Source organism: Takifugu flavidus, chromosome 17, assembly GCF_003711565.1.
Source record: "Takifugu flavidus isolate HTHZ2018 chromosome 17, ASM371156v2, whole genome shotgun sequence".
In the NCBI taxonomy this organism is placed as follows: Eukaryota; Metazoa; Chordata; class Actinopteri; order Tetraodontiformes; family Tetraodontidae; genus Takifugu; species Takifugu flavidus.
In genome coordinates this window covers 8579945-8596905 of record NC_079536.1, presented here as the reverse complement: position 1 = coordinate 8596905, position 16961 = coordinate 8579945, and the positions used below count along the sequence as shown (strand labels likewise).

General features: G+C 43.2%; 3 protein-coding genes across 10 annotated transcripts in view; 2 read left to right on the top strand and 1 right to left on the bottom strand.

The window, feature by feature from the left end:
* Positions 1 to 440: 440 nt before the first annotated feature.
* On the top strand, positions 441 to 6451 carry pdk3a (pyruvate dehydrogenase kinase, isozyme 3a). Of its 2 annotated transcripts, XR_008946919.1 has the most exons (12): positions 441 to 822; positions 1984 to 2125; positions 2205 to 2276; positions 2566 to 2750; positions 2820 to 2909; positions 3683 to 3760; positions 3913 to 3989; positions 4105 to 4206; positions 4289 to 4396; positions 4514 to 4627; positions 4730 to 5910; positions 6104 to 6451. XR_008946919.1 is itself a non-coding variant. In XM_057013489.1 (11 exons), the coding sequence occupies exons 1-11, from the start codon at positions 720 to 722 to the stop codon at positions 4877 to 4879; spliced, it is 1221 nt and encodes a 406-aa protein (XP_056869469.1). In that variant the 5' UTR covers positions 441 to 719; the 3' UTR covers positions 4880 to 6451. The 2 variants fall into 2 exon arrangements, 1 of the variants encoding a protein (XP_056869469.1); XM_057013489.1 differs by having other exon boundaries at positions 4730 to 6451.
* On the bottom strand, positions 6282 to 13918 carry pcyt1ba (phosphate cytidylyltransferase 1B, choline a). Of its 4 annotated transcripts, XM_057013498.1 has the most exons (10): positions 13504 to 13909; positions 12657 to 12850; positions 11430 to 11808; positions 10712 to 10811; positions 10197 to 10313; positions 9932 to 10083; positions 8316 to 8394; positions 8100 to 8242; positions 7834 to 8022; positions 6282 to 7743 (listed from the first exon to the last, which is right to left on the bottom strand). In XM_057013498.1, the coding sequence occupies exons 3-10, from the start codon at positions 11442 to 11444 to the stop codon at positions 7519 to 7521; spliced, it is 1020 nt and encodes a 339-aa protein (XP_056869478.1). In that variant the 5' UTR covers positions 11445 to 11808; positions 12657 to 12850; positions 13504 to 13909; the 3' UTR covers positions 6282 to 7518. The 4 variants fall into 4 exon arrangements, with proteins under 4 accessions (XP_056869478.1, XP_056869476.1, XP_056869477.1 ...); XM_057013496.1 differs by having other exon boundaries at positions 10712 to 11808; XM_057013497.1 differs by lacking the exon at positions 11430 to 11808 and having other exon boundaries at positions 13504 to 13906.
* Positions 13106 to 16961, top strand: part of pola1 (polymerase (DNA directed), alpha 1) — a 36283-nt gene continuing 32427 nt past the window's right edge. The window contains exons 1-11 of one of the 4 annotated variants that reach the window (XM_057013482.1): positions 13106 to 13234; positions 14820 to 14947; positions 15171 to 15267; positions 15338 to 15412; positions 15486 to 15601; positions 15685 to 15747; positions 15836 to 15937; positions 16026 to 16167; positions 16250 to 16412; positions 16538 to 16710; positions 16788 to 16900. In XM_057013482.1, coding sequence (XP_056869462.1) covers positions 14891 to 14947; positions 15171 to 15267; positions 15338 to 15412; positions 15486 to 15601; positions 15685 to 15747; positions 15836 to 15937; positions 16026 to 16167; positions 16250 to 16412; positions 16538 to 16710; positions 16788 to 16900 — 1101 coding nt within the window. In that variant the 5' untranslated portion in view covers positions 13106 to 13234; positions 14820 to 14890. Of the gene's footprint in view, positions 13317 to 14362; positions 14541 to 14819; positions 14948 to 15170; positions 15268 to 15337; positions 15413 to 15485; positions 15602 to 15684; positions 15748 to 15835; positions 15938 to 16025; positions 16168 to 16249; positions 16413 to 16537; positions 16711 to 16787; positions 16901 to 16961 lie in introns of those variants that run through there. The other 3 variants (XM_057013481.1, XM_057013483.1, XM_057013480.1) reach the window with 3 other exon arrangements.

Here is a 16961-nt window from a genome sequence, read left to right as displayed (position 1 = left end):
CGATGGCAGCTGACAAGCTTCGTTGAAAACGTCAAAAAGAAAGGAAGTGTGTACGTTAACCTTTCAAAATAAACGATTAATCTTGGAAGTAAGCGACACAGGCTTTGAAAATAAAACCTTCCTTTGAACTGTTTGCTTATGAAGGGGCAGCCAAAGAGGTTGACTCGGTTTAATCTGCACCTGGGTCAGGTTTTTACGCATGTTAAAGTAAGTGGATACAAATCGATTTAATTTCTTAAACATTCAGCAATTTCAGTGACTATTTTTAAAGCACAAAAATAACTGAAAAATATAATTTGCCAATGGAGTCTTAAAAAATATGTACTTTCACTCAGTTTTACATTTTTTTAAGCAGAAGATAAGTGACGCTATCGCATCTACCGTAGCAGCGTATTTGGATAATATTTTGAAATGCCGAGCAGGAAGTCTAACTCTGAATGGAACTAGCTTCCTGGTCAGAGAGCCCGACGACTCAGAGCCCGGAAGCACACTTATGCGTATCGTTTGTGCTGTATTGTCAAACCATTTTCTAATTTTTGGATGAATAATTAGAACATTTTGTCACCAGAAGCAGGAAGAAATGTGGACCGCACTGTTAGAGCAGTATTGTCTGCCTCACATTAGCTTAGCTTTTTACGCTGTCCCCGCGGATGTTGTGGTGGCGCGCGGCTGAATCTTATGCCAAGTCCAGATCAAAGCATTTCTGTTAAACTTTCAGAATGAGGATTTTCACGTTTCTGCTGAAAAACGCCAACCCTAAAATCGAATATTACTCCAGGTTTTCGCCCTCTCCGCTCTCCATTAAGCAGTTTCTGGATTTTGGTAAGTCGCCTGTCATCTTAAAAGAGAAATGTGCGAATCGGATCGCCTTGTTTACATTTCCTGCACCGCAACAGGGACAAAATCCTGTTGATTTTCTGTCTGAAATGTCACAGTTTAGCTCTAGTGAGTTAGTAATAGATGTCCTGTACAAGCTGCTGTGGAAAACTAGCCATCGTTATGGTTAAATTCATTTAAAGCAGCTGTTTGCTCTTCTATAACTGTTCTGGTGACGCCTTCATTTTCTATGAAATATGAATTAAAAAGAAACTACGTGGAGGCGTTTATCTAGGATAGTATGTCCTGCACATGACACAAGACATGGTGACTGTAACTTAATCCTGGTCTTAATCCATCTTCTGATTAAACAGTCATCTCTCTTATGTAATTTCTGCTGTTTGTAAGCGTTCATGCTTGGACAGCTGCAGTCGATTTTTGTGTCATTCTGAGGCTGAGTCATTGTTGGGTACCTTTAAGAAGAGCAGGAGTCCTTATGTGCACTTGCTCAATCAGGAGAAATGTTTGCTTTGAGTACCGTTAATAGAAAATTTCCTTTCACTATGCTTCCATGTGTTGCAACCACTTAAGCCTTGTTCCCTTTTTAAGTAGCTGGGAAGTACAAAACAGATTTCCTGTAGGTTTTTTTCTGGTGAGGGGACATTTTGTTCAGGCAGTCACAAATTACAGAAGCTGGAACGTTTGTTGGAGAAAAAATGACATAAAAGTGATTTGTTTTTTTCCTGTTTAGACCCTCTTCAGAAATCCCCCTTAAGCTTTCCATGACTCCAATACTCTCAGCTACATCACAATATTTAGGATTTCCTTGAATGGTTCAAGCTAATGTCGGCAGGCAGTAAATAGATGTCTGGCGAGCAGAGCTGAAAGTATCATATTCAAAAAGGCTGGAAATTGGAACCAACCTCAGTGTCTGACCAGACCTTTCAGCTGGAAATCCTGTTTACCCTTTTGAAACTTCCAGAATCTACAAAAAAATGATTGTTGCAGAGCCACTGTCAAATTACAACCAAAATCCAAAATGTTCATTTTAGACACCACTTAAATCTATTTTGCAAAGTTTGTAGGCCCACAGTTGACTGTTATATTTAAACATTCAAATACCAAAGCACAGAAGTTCAGAAGAATGCAGCTTTTTTGTAATTTCAGGCAGGGAAAATGCATGTGAGAAAACATCCTACATGTTCCTGCGTAAGGAGCTGCCCGTACGGCTGGCCAACACCATGAAGGAGGTCAACCTTTTGCCCGACAAGCTGCTCAGCCAGCCTTCTGTTAAACTAGTGCAGAAATGGTGAGAATTGTGTCAGAAATTATGTTGTCAAGCTTGTGAAAAGGCTGCTTTTATATAAACCTCTGCTTGTGTCCCGCAGGTACATGCAGAGCTTTGTTGAGCTGCTGGATTATGAAAACAGAAACCCAGAGGATTCTCACACTCTAAATGAGTAAGTCAATATATTGATAATATAAAAATAAAGTCATAAAAGAACAATACGTGTACATGAGCAACACATCAGGGCTATAGTCCTATCGAAGTAGTTAATCCCCGAAACTCCCACAGATATCTGCTGGCTCCACAGCTAAAGACTCATATTTATACTATAACAATGCCTATAGGAGGGACACTGATAAGGATTTGGATAAGTCGTTCTTTTTAGAACAACTGTAAAGATTTAAAGGGTTAATGTTAATTTTGGTGTATGCATGGCTGTTTTATTTGTAACTCTTTCTCAGCTTCCTGGAGCTTCTGATTGAAATCCGTAACCGTCACAATGACGTAGTTCCCACTATGGCTCAAGGGGTCATCGAGTACAAGGAGAAATTTGGCTTCGACCCCTTCATCAGCAGCAACGTCCAGTACTTCCTCGACCGCTTCTACACCAACCGCATCTCTTTCCGCATGCTCATCAACCAGCACAGTGAGCGTTCTTCAGAGGAGGCTGCCTTGGCGCGCCTTGTCTCTCTCTTAATGTTGATTTTATGTGCAGCTCTCCTGTTTGGCAATGACACCAACCCTGCCCACCCCAAACACATTGGAAGCATCGATCCCACCTGCAGTGTGGCGGAAGTTGTTAGCGGTGAGTTTTAGGTCAAAAAATTTAGTTTTTCAGTATAATCTTGACGTCTTAGCATTTACAACATGCTAACACTTAAAACTGTAGGCCATAAATGTGCAGGCATACTCCTAAAACACTTTTAAGTGGTGACTTGCAGACATGTGTGTGGTTCATCAAATATGTCAGTCAGAGGTTATTTTTGAGGAACCATAATCCTGATGAGCATGAGCCCAGCCCAAGATCATAAAACATTGCAGATTTTCAGGTAGGAAGGTGTGGGCTGCACCCATTCAATAAATAAGATGATGAGCAACAATCTTTTTATGGCCGCTGACACAAGTGATCATAATAAATGACGTAAACGTTTTTTATTGTAATCCACCGATAAGTAAAACTGAAGCAATTTCTCCCTTTTATTTGCACTGGTGCATATATATGAACATGAGTTGTATATTATCTCCATCTGCTGAGTGTCCAAACACTTGGTGACAGCTTAGAACTGCACTGTTGCTCGAGCCCCTTCTCAAAGGTCCTGGAAAAGATTGAAAATTTAAGTTGCAGATCTTCTCTTTGGGTGGCTTTTCTATACTACAGTATACATATCAGCCGAACCCCCTCTAAAATAACTAAACAGCTCCAGAATGAGTCCTATCTGATGGCATGTTTACATAATGGCAGTGTCTACAATTCCAGCTCAGTAGACCCATATCTGAACTCTAAGTGACCCCGACAAGGACTCCAAGTCCTTTGTTTGATGACAGCACGCGCTCACGCTGTTGTGCCCTCATTGTCAGATGCCTACGACACCGCCAAGATGCTGTGTGAGAAATACTACCTGGCTGCTCCGAAGCTGAAGATCGAAGAATTTAACAGTAAGATTTCCTTAATTTCAGCCTGTATGCGATTCTAGTGAGTCACAATGTTACGCAGCTTCCGTCGGTAAATATAAACCTGCAATTACAATGTTCACCATCTAATTACCTCAGAGACAACCAGCCTTTTTGTTATTCCGTCTTTAAATAAGCAAAGGCAGCTGGAAAGCCTATCCAGGTTGTGTACGTGCCGTCCCATCTGTTCCACATGCTGTTTGAGCTCTTCAAGGTCAGTATCAGCGGAAGGGACTCTGCTGCTGTGGTGGACTTTAAATTCAATTTCATTATAGCACAATCAGGATTTTGTGAGGATAGTGCTGAGCCGAGTATGTTGGTGTTTGTAGAACTCAATGAGAGCCACAGTGGAGCTCCACGAGACCAGCAGAGAGGGGTTACCACCTGTGAAAGCCAAAGTCACCCTGGGTAAAGAAGATCTGTCTATAAAGGTAAACCAGATGTATCAAACTGCTGTTTGTTTATACCTCAGCCTCAACACGTGACTCCATCAATCCCACAATGTGTGCTCAGATCAGTGACCGAGGAGGAGGAGTCCCACTGAGGAAGATAGATCGCCTGTTTCACTACATGTACTCCACCGCTCCCACGCCAAGTCTGGAACATGGAGCTGTCCCTCTGGTAAAGATGATATGCAGCTTTTCTTTGTCCTCAATCCTTCAACGTGGTCAGAAAATTAGCTGCATTCACGTGCTAAACCCCACTTTGAACTTGTGCCATCCGTTCCTCGCTCTCTAGGCTGGTTTTGGCTACGGTTTGCCAATTTCAAGGCTCTATGCCCGATATTTTCAAGGTGATCTGAAACTGTACTCCATGGAGGGCGTAGGGACGGATGCAGTCATCTATCTGAAGGTGAAGTGTTCTTTAAAGCAGCTCGACTCCATCCCTCGACTCCATCCCTCTAGCATTATCTAAAATCAACTCTTATCTCCATTTTTGTTGCTGCGATATAAGGCCCTGTCCAGCGAGTCCTTCGAGCGCCTTCCTGTCTTCAACAAGTCCGCCTGGCGACATTACAAGACCAGTGCCGAGGCGGACGACTGGAGCAACCCCAGCAAAGAGCCGCGCGATGCCAGCAAGTCCAACTACAAAGCCAACAGATAACTGCCTGAACCTACCACCAGCATAAATGCCTGCGCTCTGCTGCTGACCATGCATGATCAAACTTAACCTCTGGTTGAGGATGTGACTTTTACACTGCAGCAGCTCAAGCTCTAGGAAAGCTCTGGGCATGGAATTTTATTTATATGCGACAGTGACGGCCTTCGTAAGAGTAGCTCAGCATTGTGGTGCCCTTAGCACTGAGATGGAGTTAAAAAAAACACTTTTGGACTAAATGATTCCCACTGTTTGTTTTGTGTGGTAACGTGAGTGACACTTAGGCTGACTATTAATTTTTATTGAACCTAAACCAGTGTCGCCTCGCTGTAAAGAAAGCTCTGGGTCTGAAATGGGCCTTCTTAGATGTTTAATTATTCCAAATGACCCATTATTTTGAGTTGCTTGAGAAAGAGATTCTTTATTTACATTGACAGTTTGGCCAGTATGTTGTAGAGTGAGAAACTATAAAGAATACATCTTATTTTTAATGTTCTACAATCCAGGATTTTTATGCGATGATTGCCTTATGGGACCAGACTGAACATACAGAAATGTACTGTAGGAAACGGACTGTAGAAATAAGCTTTTTATTTATTTATTGCTGCTTCACTAATTGATCATTGGTGATGTGTTTTCTGCTAGCGCTCCAGCGCAGTCGCCTTACTTATCCTCTGCCCAAGGACCAAAGTAGCTCCAGTTGGGACAGCTTTGTCTGCCACAAATGTGTGCTCCATTATTCCCCACAGAGGAGCTCACCGGTCAGCATGAAATAATGAGAGAGCAGCCAAACATCATCTGCTTTGCAGCTTCTGCTACGTTAACATTAGCAGGATGCTCAAGGCTAATTCATCCTCACTTTTCAGTGAAAGAATTTAAAGTTTTACATGAGGTCCTGTTTTTCATATCACCAATTTAAATGGCTGGTTTTCTCACAATCCTCAAGATGTTTTATGTGACCATTTTTCTTTGTGTGTTTTTAACAATAGGGCCTACAAACAGAGGAAAGAGTGGTTAAAGTGGCCACTGATTACAGGGTACTACTGAACTATTTATTTAACCCAGTGCACTTTACCAGACCCACAAATATAGCTGTTGTTTTAAACAACAGAGAATACCAAAATCCCTGTAAATGGAGTGTAAAGTATATGACTATGCTGGTAATGTAGTAACCTACAACCTAAATGTCAGAGATAAAAAAGAGTGATTCCATTCTCTCGTCTCCTTTAGTGCCACTTGATGTGAAAAGTAAGAATTCTGCCTCTTCACCCTCATCCATCACTGCCAAACGCCTCCATCACTGGTTATCATGCAACAATCGGCAACTCTCCATGTGTTCACTCCAGTGGCGTCTCCCTCCACTGTTAAAGAACTTTCTGTACCGAACAATTGTGGACTCGGTTCATAATCAGCTTTCAGTAAAATACTTTATTTTGAATGCACGTGAACCGCTGACTGTTCAGGTTTCCCTCACCAAAAACATGGGGAGTGTGTCACGTAACAGTTGTCCAGCATGTGATTATTAACCACCTGACAGAAATAACCATTAAAAACAAAAAAAACCTTGTGTGTCATTAACACAGGATTGAGATTTTTATCCATACATTGTTCAATTTACATGTCAAGGTGTTTGACTTAAAAAGCCACATTCCCAAAGTCTGTACATACAGTTCAGTGCAGGTCCACACAAAGGTCTCTTCATTGCATTAGATAATATTTTGTATTTCTTTTATGTATGTTGAGAAGAACATGGAGGGTTTTTCCAGCTTTTGGACCTGATGGTTCACCTGGGGCGATTGGATTATTTTCGAGTATCAGCAGAGTCCTGGAGAAAAGTTCCAGCAGCATCTGATGACTGAGACCGTCTTACAAGGTACAGACAGATAAAATACAGAAGACATATGTCTGAAAAAGAAATAAATGCAAGCAGATTATAGTTAAATGGGAGTGGGCTGCTGATGGATGAGTGGTGGTGTGATTGGAAGACTCCTTTTTTTTGTAAATGGTAGAACAAACTAACCCTTGCCCCTTCATTTTAGGGGTATATTTTATTCTACAGTGTTTTTTAATTGGACACAAGTAAATTAATGCTTTGAGGAGTAACAGGTCATCATGTTATGTAGTGATTTGTTATATAATGATTGAAAAACAATTTATGCCACATTAGTGCAAGCTAGCACGGAGAGGTATGCCCTTATGTTGATTCTCAACTGTTAAAGGGGTGCTGTAACACAATGAATCCACTTCCGGTTGCCTTTTCACAACCCCTGATAGCAAAAGATTACAAAAACATGGCTGATTTGAATAAAAAAAAGAAGCTACAGAGACATAAAAGACATTGAGGTGACGTGAGCCCGGCTCTAAATCAGGAAAGCATTCTGTCTGCAGGAAAAAGTGTCTTCTCAAGAGTAACTGGATCTTTACTATCACATCTGTGTTTTTTTTTCACATTTACTACATATTGAGTACCAAAATCCTCATTCTACTTGTACAGTGGGGCCATGTGAGGTGTGGGGGGGGGTAGTTGGAAGGGTTAGGATAAGAAGCTGGGTTATGTATTTGCCTATGAAAGTCCCCACATAGAAATATATGTGTGTGTGTGTGTGTGTGATCCTTTGGCAGTGTGCGTGACCGCCACAGTCCATCTACTTCTCATCCTCATCCCCTTCGCTCATGCTACTGATGGAGGCAGACGCTCCCTTGGGGGAAGTTGGGGGTGAGGGCCGTGCGTTGTACCAGCGGGTGGGGGGAGATGGGGGCGAGGGAGAGCGCAGGGGGGAGAGTTCACGTGGGGGACTGTTGCAGGGCGACTCCCGGGGGGACAGGGCGTAGGACAGCATTCGCCCGCTGCGTTCCTGAAACACCTGTTTCTGTAGAAAGAGAATCAAAGTCACGGACATCAGCCAATCGAAGCCTTCCATCAAATTACAGCGATTTATCGGTATTCTGCAGTAGCTCACCCAGGTTCCATCAGGTCCAAATAGTTCCAAGAAGTTGCCAATGAACTCCCGTGATTTCTCCTCCCATTTCTGGATGAGGTCATGGCTCTTCTCCTCCACTCTGTAGACGAAGTGTTTGCTCTTCTCCTCGACCGTTCGCACTTTCTCCTTCATGCGGTCCACCTGATTCTGGAGCCGGTACTTCTTCTCCTGGGAGAAGGGTTACTGTTAGTCAGTTACGCAGTTTTAATAATATCCTAGATGTCTGCAAGCAGCGCCGGCCTTACGTTGATATAGCTGACGTTGAGCTCTTTGGCCGTGTAGCCGCGCTGAAGGTTGCGGCGGGCGTAGACGTCGTAGTCCCTGACGATCCTGGTGATGATGTCGGAGGTTGAGATACCTTCAGTCCGTTGTGTTGGCACAAACATCCCTGGTAGACAAAACATTAAAACATGCGCCTGTTTTGGAGAGAATGGGTTATGTGTCCCTGGACACCCACTCACCTGCCTCCTTGATGTGTTTATAAACGTCTTCACTTCCTGCTGAGGAGTATGGGATATCATCGTGGGCCACGAAATCAATCTGAGGAGCAATCAAAGGACACGCTCTATCGCAAAAAGCTGCACTGACATATACATGAGGTAGGAAACTCCCCATAATCACACAATATGTCATCTTATTCTATTATAATGAGATTTTGACATAGACACGAAGCCATAAGAACCCACCTACACAACTGGCAGAAACAGCTAAATGCCCTAAACTTGACCTCATCTAGCTTTATGTTCATCCCTCATACACTAAACATCCTGGAGTGATGATCAGGTGACAGTCATGTGACTGAAACAGGAAGTGACCTTCCATATTGGTGGTGAGCATTTAGCTACCAGGCCCCCTGCTATGGAACCAGCTCCCTGTCCAGGTATGGGAGGCTGACTCCATCTCTACTTTTAAGATCAGACTTAAAACCTACCTCTTTGAAAAAGCTTATTGTTACTAATTCTGCAGTTCCAGTTACTATCATAGACAGACAAACTATCTTACTTAGGGGGTCGTCTAATCATTAGGTTAACATCTTAGCTATGCTGTTATAGGCCAAGGCTGCCAGGGTCCAGAAACATGATCACCTGACAGGTCTCTGTCACCCCACTGGGTCATGGTTTCCTCTCCTCTCCTCCTCTCCTCTCCTCTTCTCCTCCTCCTCCTCCTCTCCTCTCCTCTCCTCTCCTCTCCTCTCCTCTCCTCTCCTCTCCTCTCCTCTCCTCTCCTCTCCTCTCCTCTTCTCCTCCTCCTCCTCCTCCTCCTCATCAAGTAGAAAAGTTATGCTGATTCTTGTGTAGTTTTTCTGCCCAGCCGGCCCCGCTGACCCACTCGGCCGGCGGCTTGCATAAATAGTGTATTTTTGTATGTGTTTCTGTGCTCTGTGCTCTGTGCTCTCCTCTCCTCTCCTCTCCTCTCCTCTCTCTCCTCTCCTCTCTCTCTCTCCTCTCCTCCTCCTCCTCCTCCTCCTCATCAAGTAGAAAAGTTATGCTGATTCTTGTGTAGTTTTTCTGCCCAGCCGGCCCCGCTGACCCACTCGGCCGGCGGCTTGCATAAATAGTGTATTTTTGTATGTGTTTCTGTGCTCTGTGCTCTGTGCTCTCCTCTCCTCTCCTCTCCTCTCCTCTCCTCTCCTCTCCTCTCCTCTCCTCTCATCTGCTCCTTTAACATTCACACAGTTTTCCTACAGTGACAGAAACAATGGAAGTTGAATAATACCTGCTGCTGCTGCTGATGGAAACATCTACACATCTATCTGCACCTCCACAGTAACATTTTGTATTTCTATATGCTGAGGTCACACAGCAGCTGCTTCTGTGAAACTGCAATAATAAAAGCTTTCAATTTCCAGTTGAGGTGGCTGCTTCAGAGATGGTAGCATAGTGAAAGTAAATCCTGTGGTAACGCTGCAACAACGTGACCTCTGCCAGCAAGTTAGAACGTCAACATCATAGGCTTTCAGACAAAGACAGGATGATGGTCGATCCTTGCAAAATGAAACTCAGACAGCTAAATCAAGGTATCGGAGAGTAGCTAGCACTCGTATTCACACAGGTGGTAATAAAACATATACACACACCTTGTGTTTCTCCAGAAACTCTGGGGTGAGAGTCCAGGGTGCATCTCTCAAAATCTCGTCAACATAGCGACAGTGCCTCAGGGCTTCATAACGTTCCTCCTCCGTCATGACCGTAAAACCTTTGTACTTATGAGTCAGCTCGTCACTGCACACTGTCCCGGTCACAGAAAGAGGAAGTCCTCGTCAAAACACGTCCATTATAAGAAACATTTTATGATAGTTACACACTGTGACATTGTGTGTCTTCTGAGTGTGTCCGTCCTACCTCCCACTATGAGGTAGGTGTTAGGGAAGAGGTTCTTGGCCTGCATGAGAGCACGAGCGTGTCCGGAGTGGAAGAGGTCAAAGATGCCATCTGCGTACACTCTGACTGGTCGGTCCACTGAAACCACAAACAACATTGATCATAGCATAAAATAATATCAAATACATGTCTGTATTAGCTCATTTACTAGGTATATCTAAGGTGTTTGGAGTGATTATTATTGCAAAATAATAACTCCCAAAAGCCTTGTCTCTGGAGTTTGGATCTACATTAGGATTAGCTGTTTTACTGAATAAGATAGCACACGTGATGTTAAGCTATAACAGGTTAATGTAACTCAGCATTAACCTGTAGTAGAAGTAGTTAAATGTAGTATTAACTGGAATAAATGGTAATAGATGCTGCTGTATACATCAGAAATAGCCGTTTCATCATAAACACAGATGCAGAAGTAAAAGTAGAGGAGAGCATTGTGGATGATGGAGCTGGAGGAGGATGGAAGGATGGAGCAGCACCTGGGGTTCCTCTGCGAGCTTGAACCATAGTGAGTTTCTCATGAGGGGCTTGACAATCGCAGCCAGATTCCCTGGCGAAGATGGCAGGTGCTGTCAGAGTCTGGGACAGACAGAACACCAAACAAAGCAAGTGAATTATGGAGATGTTTGCTACAACATACAACATATCCAGTCTGAAAAGATACAATGGCCTCCATTAAGTAATTGATCATGGCTGAAGTCTGCTCCATACTGGGGTAATGGATGGAAGGGCGGTGAACTGCATTTAGCATGATTGATCACTCACTGGAACCTTGATTTGAAGCACAAATTCAAACAGGGACAGAGATATACATCCATACAGAACAGGGGGGCAGTCATTTATGTTTTCCAGCTCCAGACAGTATATGCAAAGGAAGAAGCTATAAGAGAAAATAATTAGCATGTAAACAGATGTAAATCAGATTTAGCGGCTGATGAGGCTACATGGTGAAACTGGTGTACTGCTCCTGCTTGAAAGTAAGAAGTGTGCCATCTGTTGACTGTGGGGACTCGATTACACCACTGAAAGACAATCGACACAGGGCAGAAATGTGTGGGAGAGCAATAGGAGGATGAAAGAATACATCCAGTCTCTGGAAACAGGACTGGCAAATGGCGTCGACACATACACCTGAAACAGCAGCAGCAAACATGGACACAGACTGTGGAGGAATGACTGCAAACGTTCAGGATCTACATGGTTATCTGGCATTTAATCACTTGTCTCCTTTGGGTCTGGATGAGCCTTTGTGATGATCAAAACTGAAACAAAGAGCACCGAGCACATATAATAACTCCAAAAAATCTTTATCATTTTGAAACTGTTTTTCTTGAGGAATGTAAGAAAACAAATCACCTTTAAATTTGAATGCAAAGATCATATTGAAAACTGCAGTGATTTATTTAATTATTGTTAAATCAGCACAAATACATATCTTTTTTTGCAGGGTTCAGTCATCCAGCCACTAATTCACTGTCAAATGTTGCTTGTTTCTGATCAGCGTCAAGTGGGTCCCGGAGACAATCCCAGCATGAACCGGGGCAGGAAAATGCCGTTGACAGGTGGGTATGCAAACCTGTGCAGTTATTAATAGAAAGTTCATTTTTAATGTTAAATGCAGCCAATTAAATAATTAAGCATGTTTTATCATTATTTTATAAGGGCAGGAGATGTCAAAGATGAAAACATCTTTAACTCCGCCAAAGAAGTTATGGGACAGCCAGCATGCATGCATGTATGTATGCATGTATGTATGTATGTATGTATGTATGTATGTATGTATGTATGTATGTATGTATGTATGTATGTATGTATGTATGTATGTATGTATGTGTGCCTGCCTGAAAACATGTATGGATTTTAATAATTTCTTTGGAAATGTTGGTGATGGCTAAATTTCTATGATGTTCCTTATTCCAGAGGGACTTCCCAAGATCAAAGACAAGGAGCTTTGACCATAAAGCAACCTGCTATGTTATGTAACCTTGTATTACTGTTCTGCGATGGGTGTAAGTGACCGTTGCTCTCTCTGGTGCTTTTTTTCTAGTTGCTTTTGGGGTGAACTGCCCCTTTAAGGTGATGTGAAAGACAGAGCAACAAGGGGAGAACACCCTCAGCTGCAGCACCCTTGGACACAATGACAACAGAGATTTGGCTCACACACTGGCCAGAGCAGATGGTGAAGCTTATACTAACCGAACGGCCTATCAGGACAAGCGTCCTGCAAAGCCTTCCTCTGGCATATGCTATCAACATCTGGTTTAAAATGGTTTAGAGTCGGTGGGAATAGAAAACAAAGGTATCAGAGATGAAGAAAGATAGACACTCTTCTCAAATGAAACATTACCACCAAGCTTTCAGTCACATTATGTGTCTCTGCACATAAACACATGCACGATCACGCACAGACTTGACATGTCCTACCGTCCGAGGATGGGGACAGGTGTGTTCAAGCTCCTCCATGCTGAAACGCGCACACTCATGAGATGTAGCTGGAGTGTCTCTGTTGTGTGACTCAGCATCAGTGAGCTGAAGTATCCCTCCTCATCAGTCTCTTTCTCCTTTGTACGCCCCCTCTTTCCTACTCTACCTCCCTGACTCTCTCCTCCTATCCTCGGCTGCAGAGAAGAGAAGCGGGTAAGAGGTATCACTCTTTTGCTAATTTTACTGCAAAACGAGAGTCATACTACATCCCAGATAAAAATACATTTAAATCTTTTACTCTGTATAAATACAAAAGCCTCATCGCGCCATAGCCAAAAGTATCTTGAACTGATAAAATGTATTGAAATAGATCTGCTATGAGTGAGTCATCATTTTAATAAACGATCTTTGCCCACCGAGACACGAAGGCTCACCATGGATACAGAAAAGGAGGAAAAAGCTCCGGGAGACGAACCAATGGGAGCATAGATCCTGCAGACTAGCATCAGCAGTAAGGATTGGTGGAGGAGGGCTCCATAGCAAGATTCTCCCCAGTGTGACAGCGGGCGATAAATCCGGTGATGACGTTTAATTAGTTTGGTTTCATTTTTAATTTAATTCATGTTACCTTGATATTTCACATTCTCCCATCAGTTCTAGGTAAGACGAGTCAAGACTAGGCATTGGCTATTGTTGATATTTTACAAACAAAAAGCAAAACACGGAGAAAACAATGCTTCGACTCGCAATATCTATTAAATATCTAATTAGGATACCGCCTGACAAAAATATTAATAAGTAAATAGCGATTCAAACTCATTTTCGTGGCGCAAGCGCACTTGTTTACCTTCGTCTGTCCTTTTCTGCAACAAAGAGGTGCAACAGCTGCGCAGCAGGAGTGCGTCCAGACGCGTCTCTTTTTTACCATGACTTTTAGATCGGAACAGTCGTGTGGAAATAACAGGTGCTCGCCCGGTTCCTGTGTCTGTCTGCTTGGATGTGTACTTCAGTGTTTGCTCTGATGAAGCAGATAGAAAGAGCGACAAAAAGTCCGTCCGTCCGTGAGGATAATCTGCTCGGCACTGATTTAAGGTGACAACTGTGGGGGTCACGGTCCATTTAGCAGACATTCTACTGTACACCATATGGTTTGGATCATACAGTACTGGTGAGGACTCTTCATAGAGCGAAAGTATAGTAAATAAATTATATTCGAAAAATATCTTAAAAATGGACGCACACACCAAAGTAATTCTGCATAAAGGCGTGATACGATTTACAGTTTAAAGGATCCACGAATAACTAATAAACAACCCTCTGTGCGCTCATTGTTGCAAGAAGTTGGCCCCATTCTGGGACAGGGTCCCATTGTGCCTCTCCTGACCCCCTCACCCCACCCCACGGTCGCCACGGAAACAGCGTCTTCGTGAGACATCACTGACACACTAAAATAATCCGAACAGAGCAGTTCAACCCTGTAATCTACTGAATTTAGTGCAAATTAATTCATACTTTTAAAACGTAGCTACATGGAGACGTTTGCATACAGTATATGTTTTATAATTTCGGGGAAATAAACAGAAAAACTGAATAATAATAACCGTATGTTGAGTAAATAACGCCTGTTATTTGGAACAATACTGCTACCCTGTGGATAAATGAAATAGCGAGAGCTTCAACTTTATTGGCTGAGGAGTCAGTGACGTAATATCCGCTACACTCGAGTCCCCGGGAAGAGAATTTGGCGCGGACGATCCGGTCCTGTTTTTGTGTTGTTCTCCCGCCGAGTTGGGCAGCTGTCATTCAGCAAACATTACAGCAAAAGAGTGAAAGTCATGGCTCCGGTGTCACACCCAGACAAAGACGTGGACGCTCCGGATGGCGGTGAGGGTTGTTTAATCATGGGTTTAGGTGGAGGTTTTGAAGTTTTTTCCTCAATGTAGCCAAGAAGAAAGCTAACTCGTTAGTTAGCATTCTGGAAAATTGACATTGGCTATTACTATTTGAATTTACCTCTTTATTAGAACTGATTCACACTATTAGTGTGCGCCTTGCGTATCTGCACTCCACAAACGTCGGATTGGTGCAGTTTTATTGGGACAGCAGAGTTGTCTGCCATGTTCGTGCGGGTGCTTGAGTGGTCGTGTGTGTTCCTTTCCTCAGATGATGGAGGCGATACCTGCGGCCTGGCAAAGTCTCGCTCGAGACGGGAGAAGAGAGCAAAGTCCGGGAGAATGTCGGCCCTAGATCAGCTCAAGAAAGCCAAGAAGGGAGAGAAAATCAAATATAAGGTATCAGTATCTTTGGTCGGAAGACTGAATATCAGTATAACAATAATTTCTCTGACAGATGGCAAATACTTAAATATCAAATTGACATGACTGCTATTTTAGATATTTGAGGGTATTTATTAAGTCAACGCAAGGATTAGAATAATTAATACTTGTAGTCTATTATATTAACAGCACATTTGCTTTGGTTCATCTACCTTCAGCCAGTGTTGATGTTTTCCAGGTGGAGGAGTTGACAAGTGTGTATGAGGAGGTGGATGAAGAACAGTATTCAAAGCTTGTTCGAGACCGACAAGAAGACGACTGGATTGTTGATGATGGTGGGTCTCAATCTGTCACACAGCTGCAGGTATATAGGTGTGTGTGAGAGATGTTTTTCTTCTCGTTCAGATGGAATAGGCTATGTTGAGGATGGAAGGGAGATCTTTGACGATGACCTGGAAGAAGACATTGTGGAAAACAAAGGTACAAAAGTATGGTTTCAGTGTTATTTCATGTACCTTGGCTGAAATACCCAATGAGAGTGTTTCATCCACAGGGAGAGCTGGTGCTAAAGGAGCAGACGCAAAGAAAAACATGAAGAAATGTATTGTTGCCAAGCCGAACACCATTAAGAGCCTGTTCATGAACAGCAATGTAAAAAGACCTGCTGAGGTGCATTGGCATTCTTGCTCACTTGCATTTCAAGTCTTGACCTGAACCTGTTTTTGATTTAGCATTCTGCAATATTCTTTCAGAAAGATGTGGATTTATCCAAAGATGAGCTGTTAGGAGATATTTTGCAAGACCTGCACTCTGAGGTGGGTTCATTTTTTTTGCATTTTGACATTTAACTTTACTTTCCCATAAGCAGTTTTATACATAATCGTTTCTCTCTGTTTTCTGCAGAAAAAAACTCTTCTGACTCCTCCACCAGTTGTCACTCTTAAGAAAAAGAAGTCTCATGGATCCCCCATGAACCCCTTCTCCATAAAACCTCAGATGTCAAAGGTGTCCTTCAGTCATCCGCCTGTGATCTAAATGTTGAAATATTGCTTATTTATAGTTTAAACCACAATACTCATATTTGTAACATCAGGAGTCTATGGGGTCAAAATCCAAGGTCATCAAGCCACCACCAGCTAATAGCACAGCCAGACCGTCCATCCGTCACCCCTCCTCCATCCCGGCTCCTCCAACAGAGAGACACAAGACAAAAGAGGAGGAGCTAGAAACTGAAGGTTAAATGCAGATACCATGGTTCTCCCCCCTCCTCAGTTTTTAACCTTGCAGCACCTGAGGTTTCAACGATTCTTTTCTCAGTGAGTCACACACTGGACTTTGACGAGGTCGACTTCGATGAGCTGATGGAGGTCGAGCTCGAGGAGGAGAAACCTGTGGTAAAGGACGAAGCTAAAAGTAAAGGAGAAGCAAAGGTGGCGCCTAAAGTGGAGCCTAAAATGGAACCCCATGATCCTATTCTATTGTAAGATTTTTACCAGCTCTCTGTTCTTTGAGGTTGGCGTAAAAATCGTCTTTATTTTGTACAGTTATTCCAACTTGGGACTCAGAGGGTGGGTGTCCTGTGTTCCCTGCACTTTCCTTTCCCAGCTCCAGCAAGACTGAAAGTTCGTGGGAACAAGAGGAAGAAGACAGGGCCAGCGCAGTTCCAGTGGATATCCAAGTGGACACCAGCCAGCTCCCCCTGGTGGAGGAGCCAAATGGGGAGCAGGTGTTCCGCTTCTATTGGTTGGATGCCTTTGAAGAGCCATACAGCCATCCAGGTATCCCATGATCATGCTGGTCAATCAGACAAGGCTGTAAACTATATCCTGGTTGTTATGTGTCACCTGTGGCCCAGGTGTGGTGTACCTGTTTGGAAAAGTGTGGATCGAGTCAGCCAAGTCTCACGTCAGCTGCTGTGTTACAGTCAGAAACATTGAGAGGACCATGTATCTCCTGCCTCGGGAGTATGTGAGTAACCTGCTTGTTCTGAGTTAATGTGACAGGTTGTCAGTCTTTAGCTTGTCAGAGT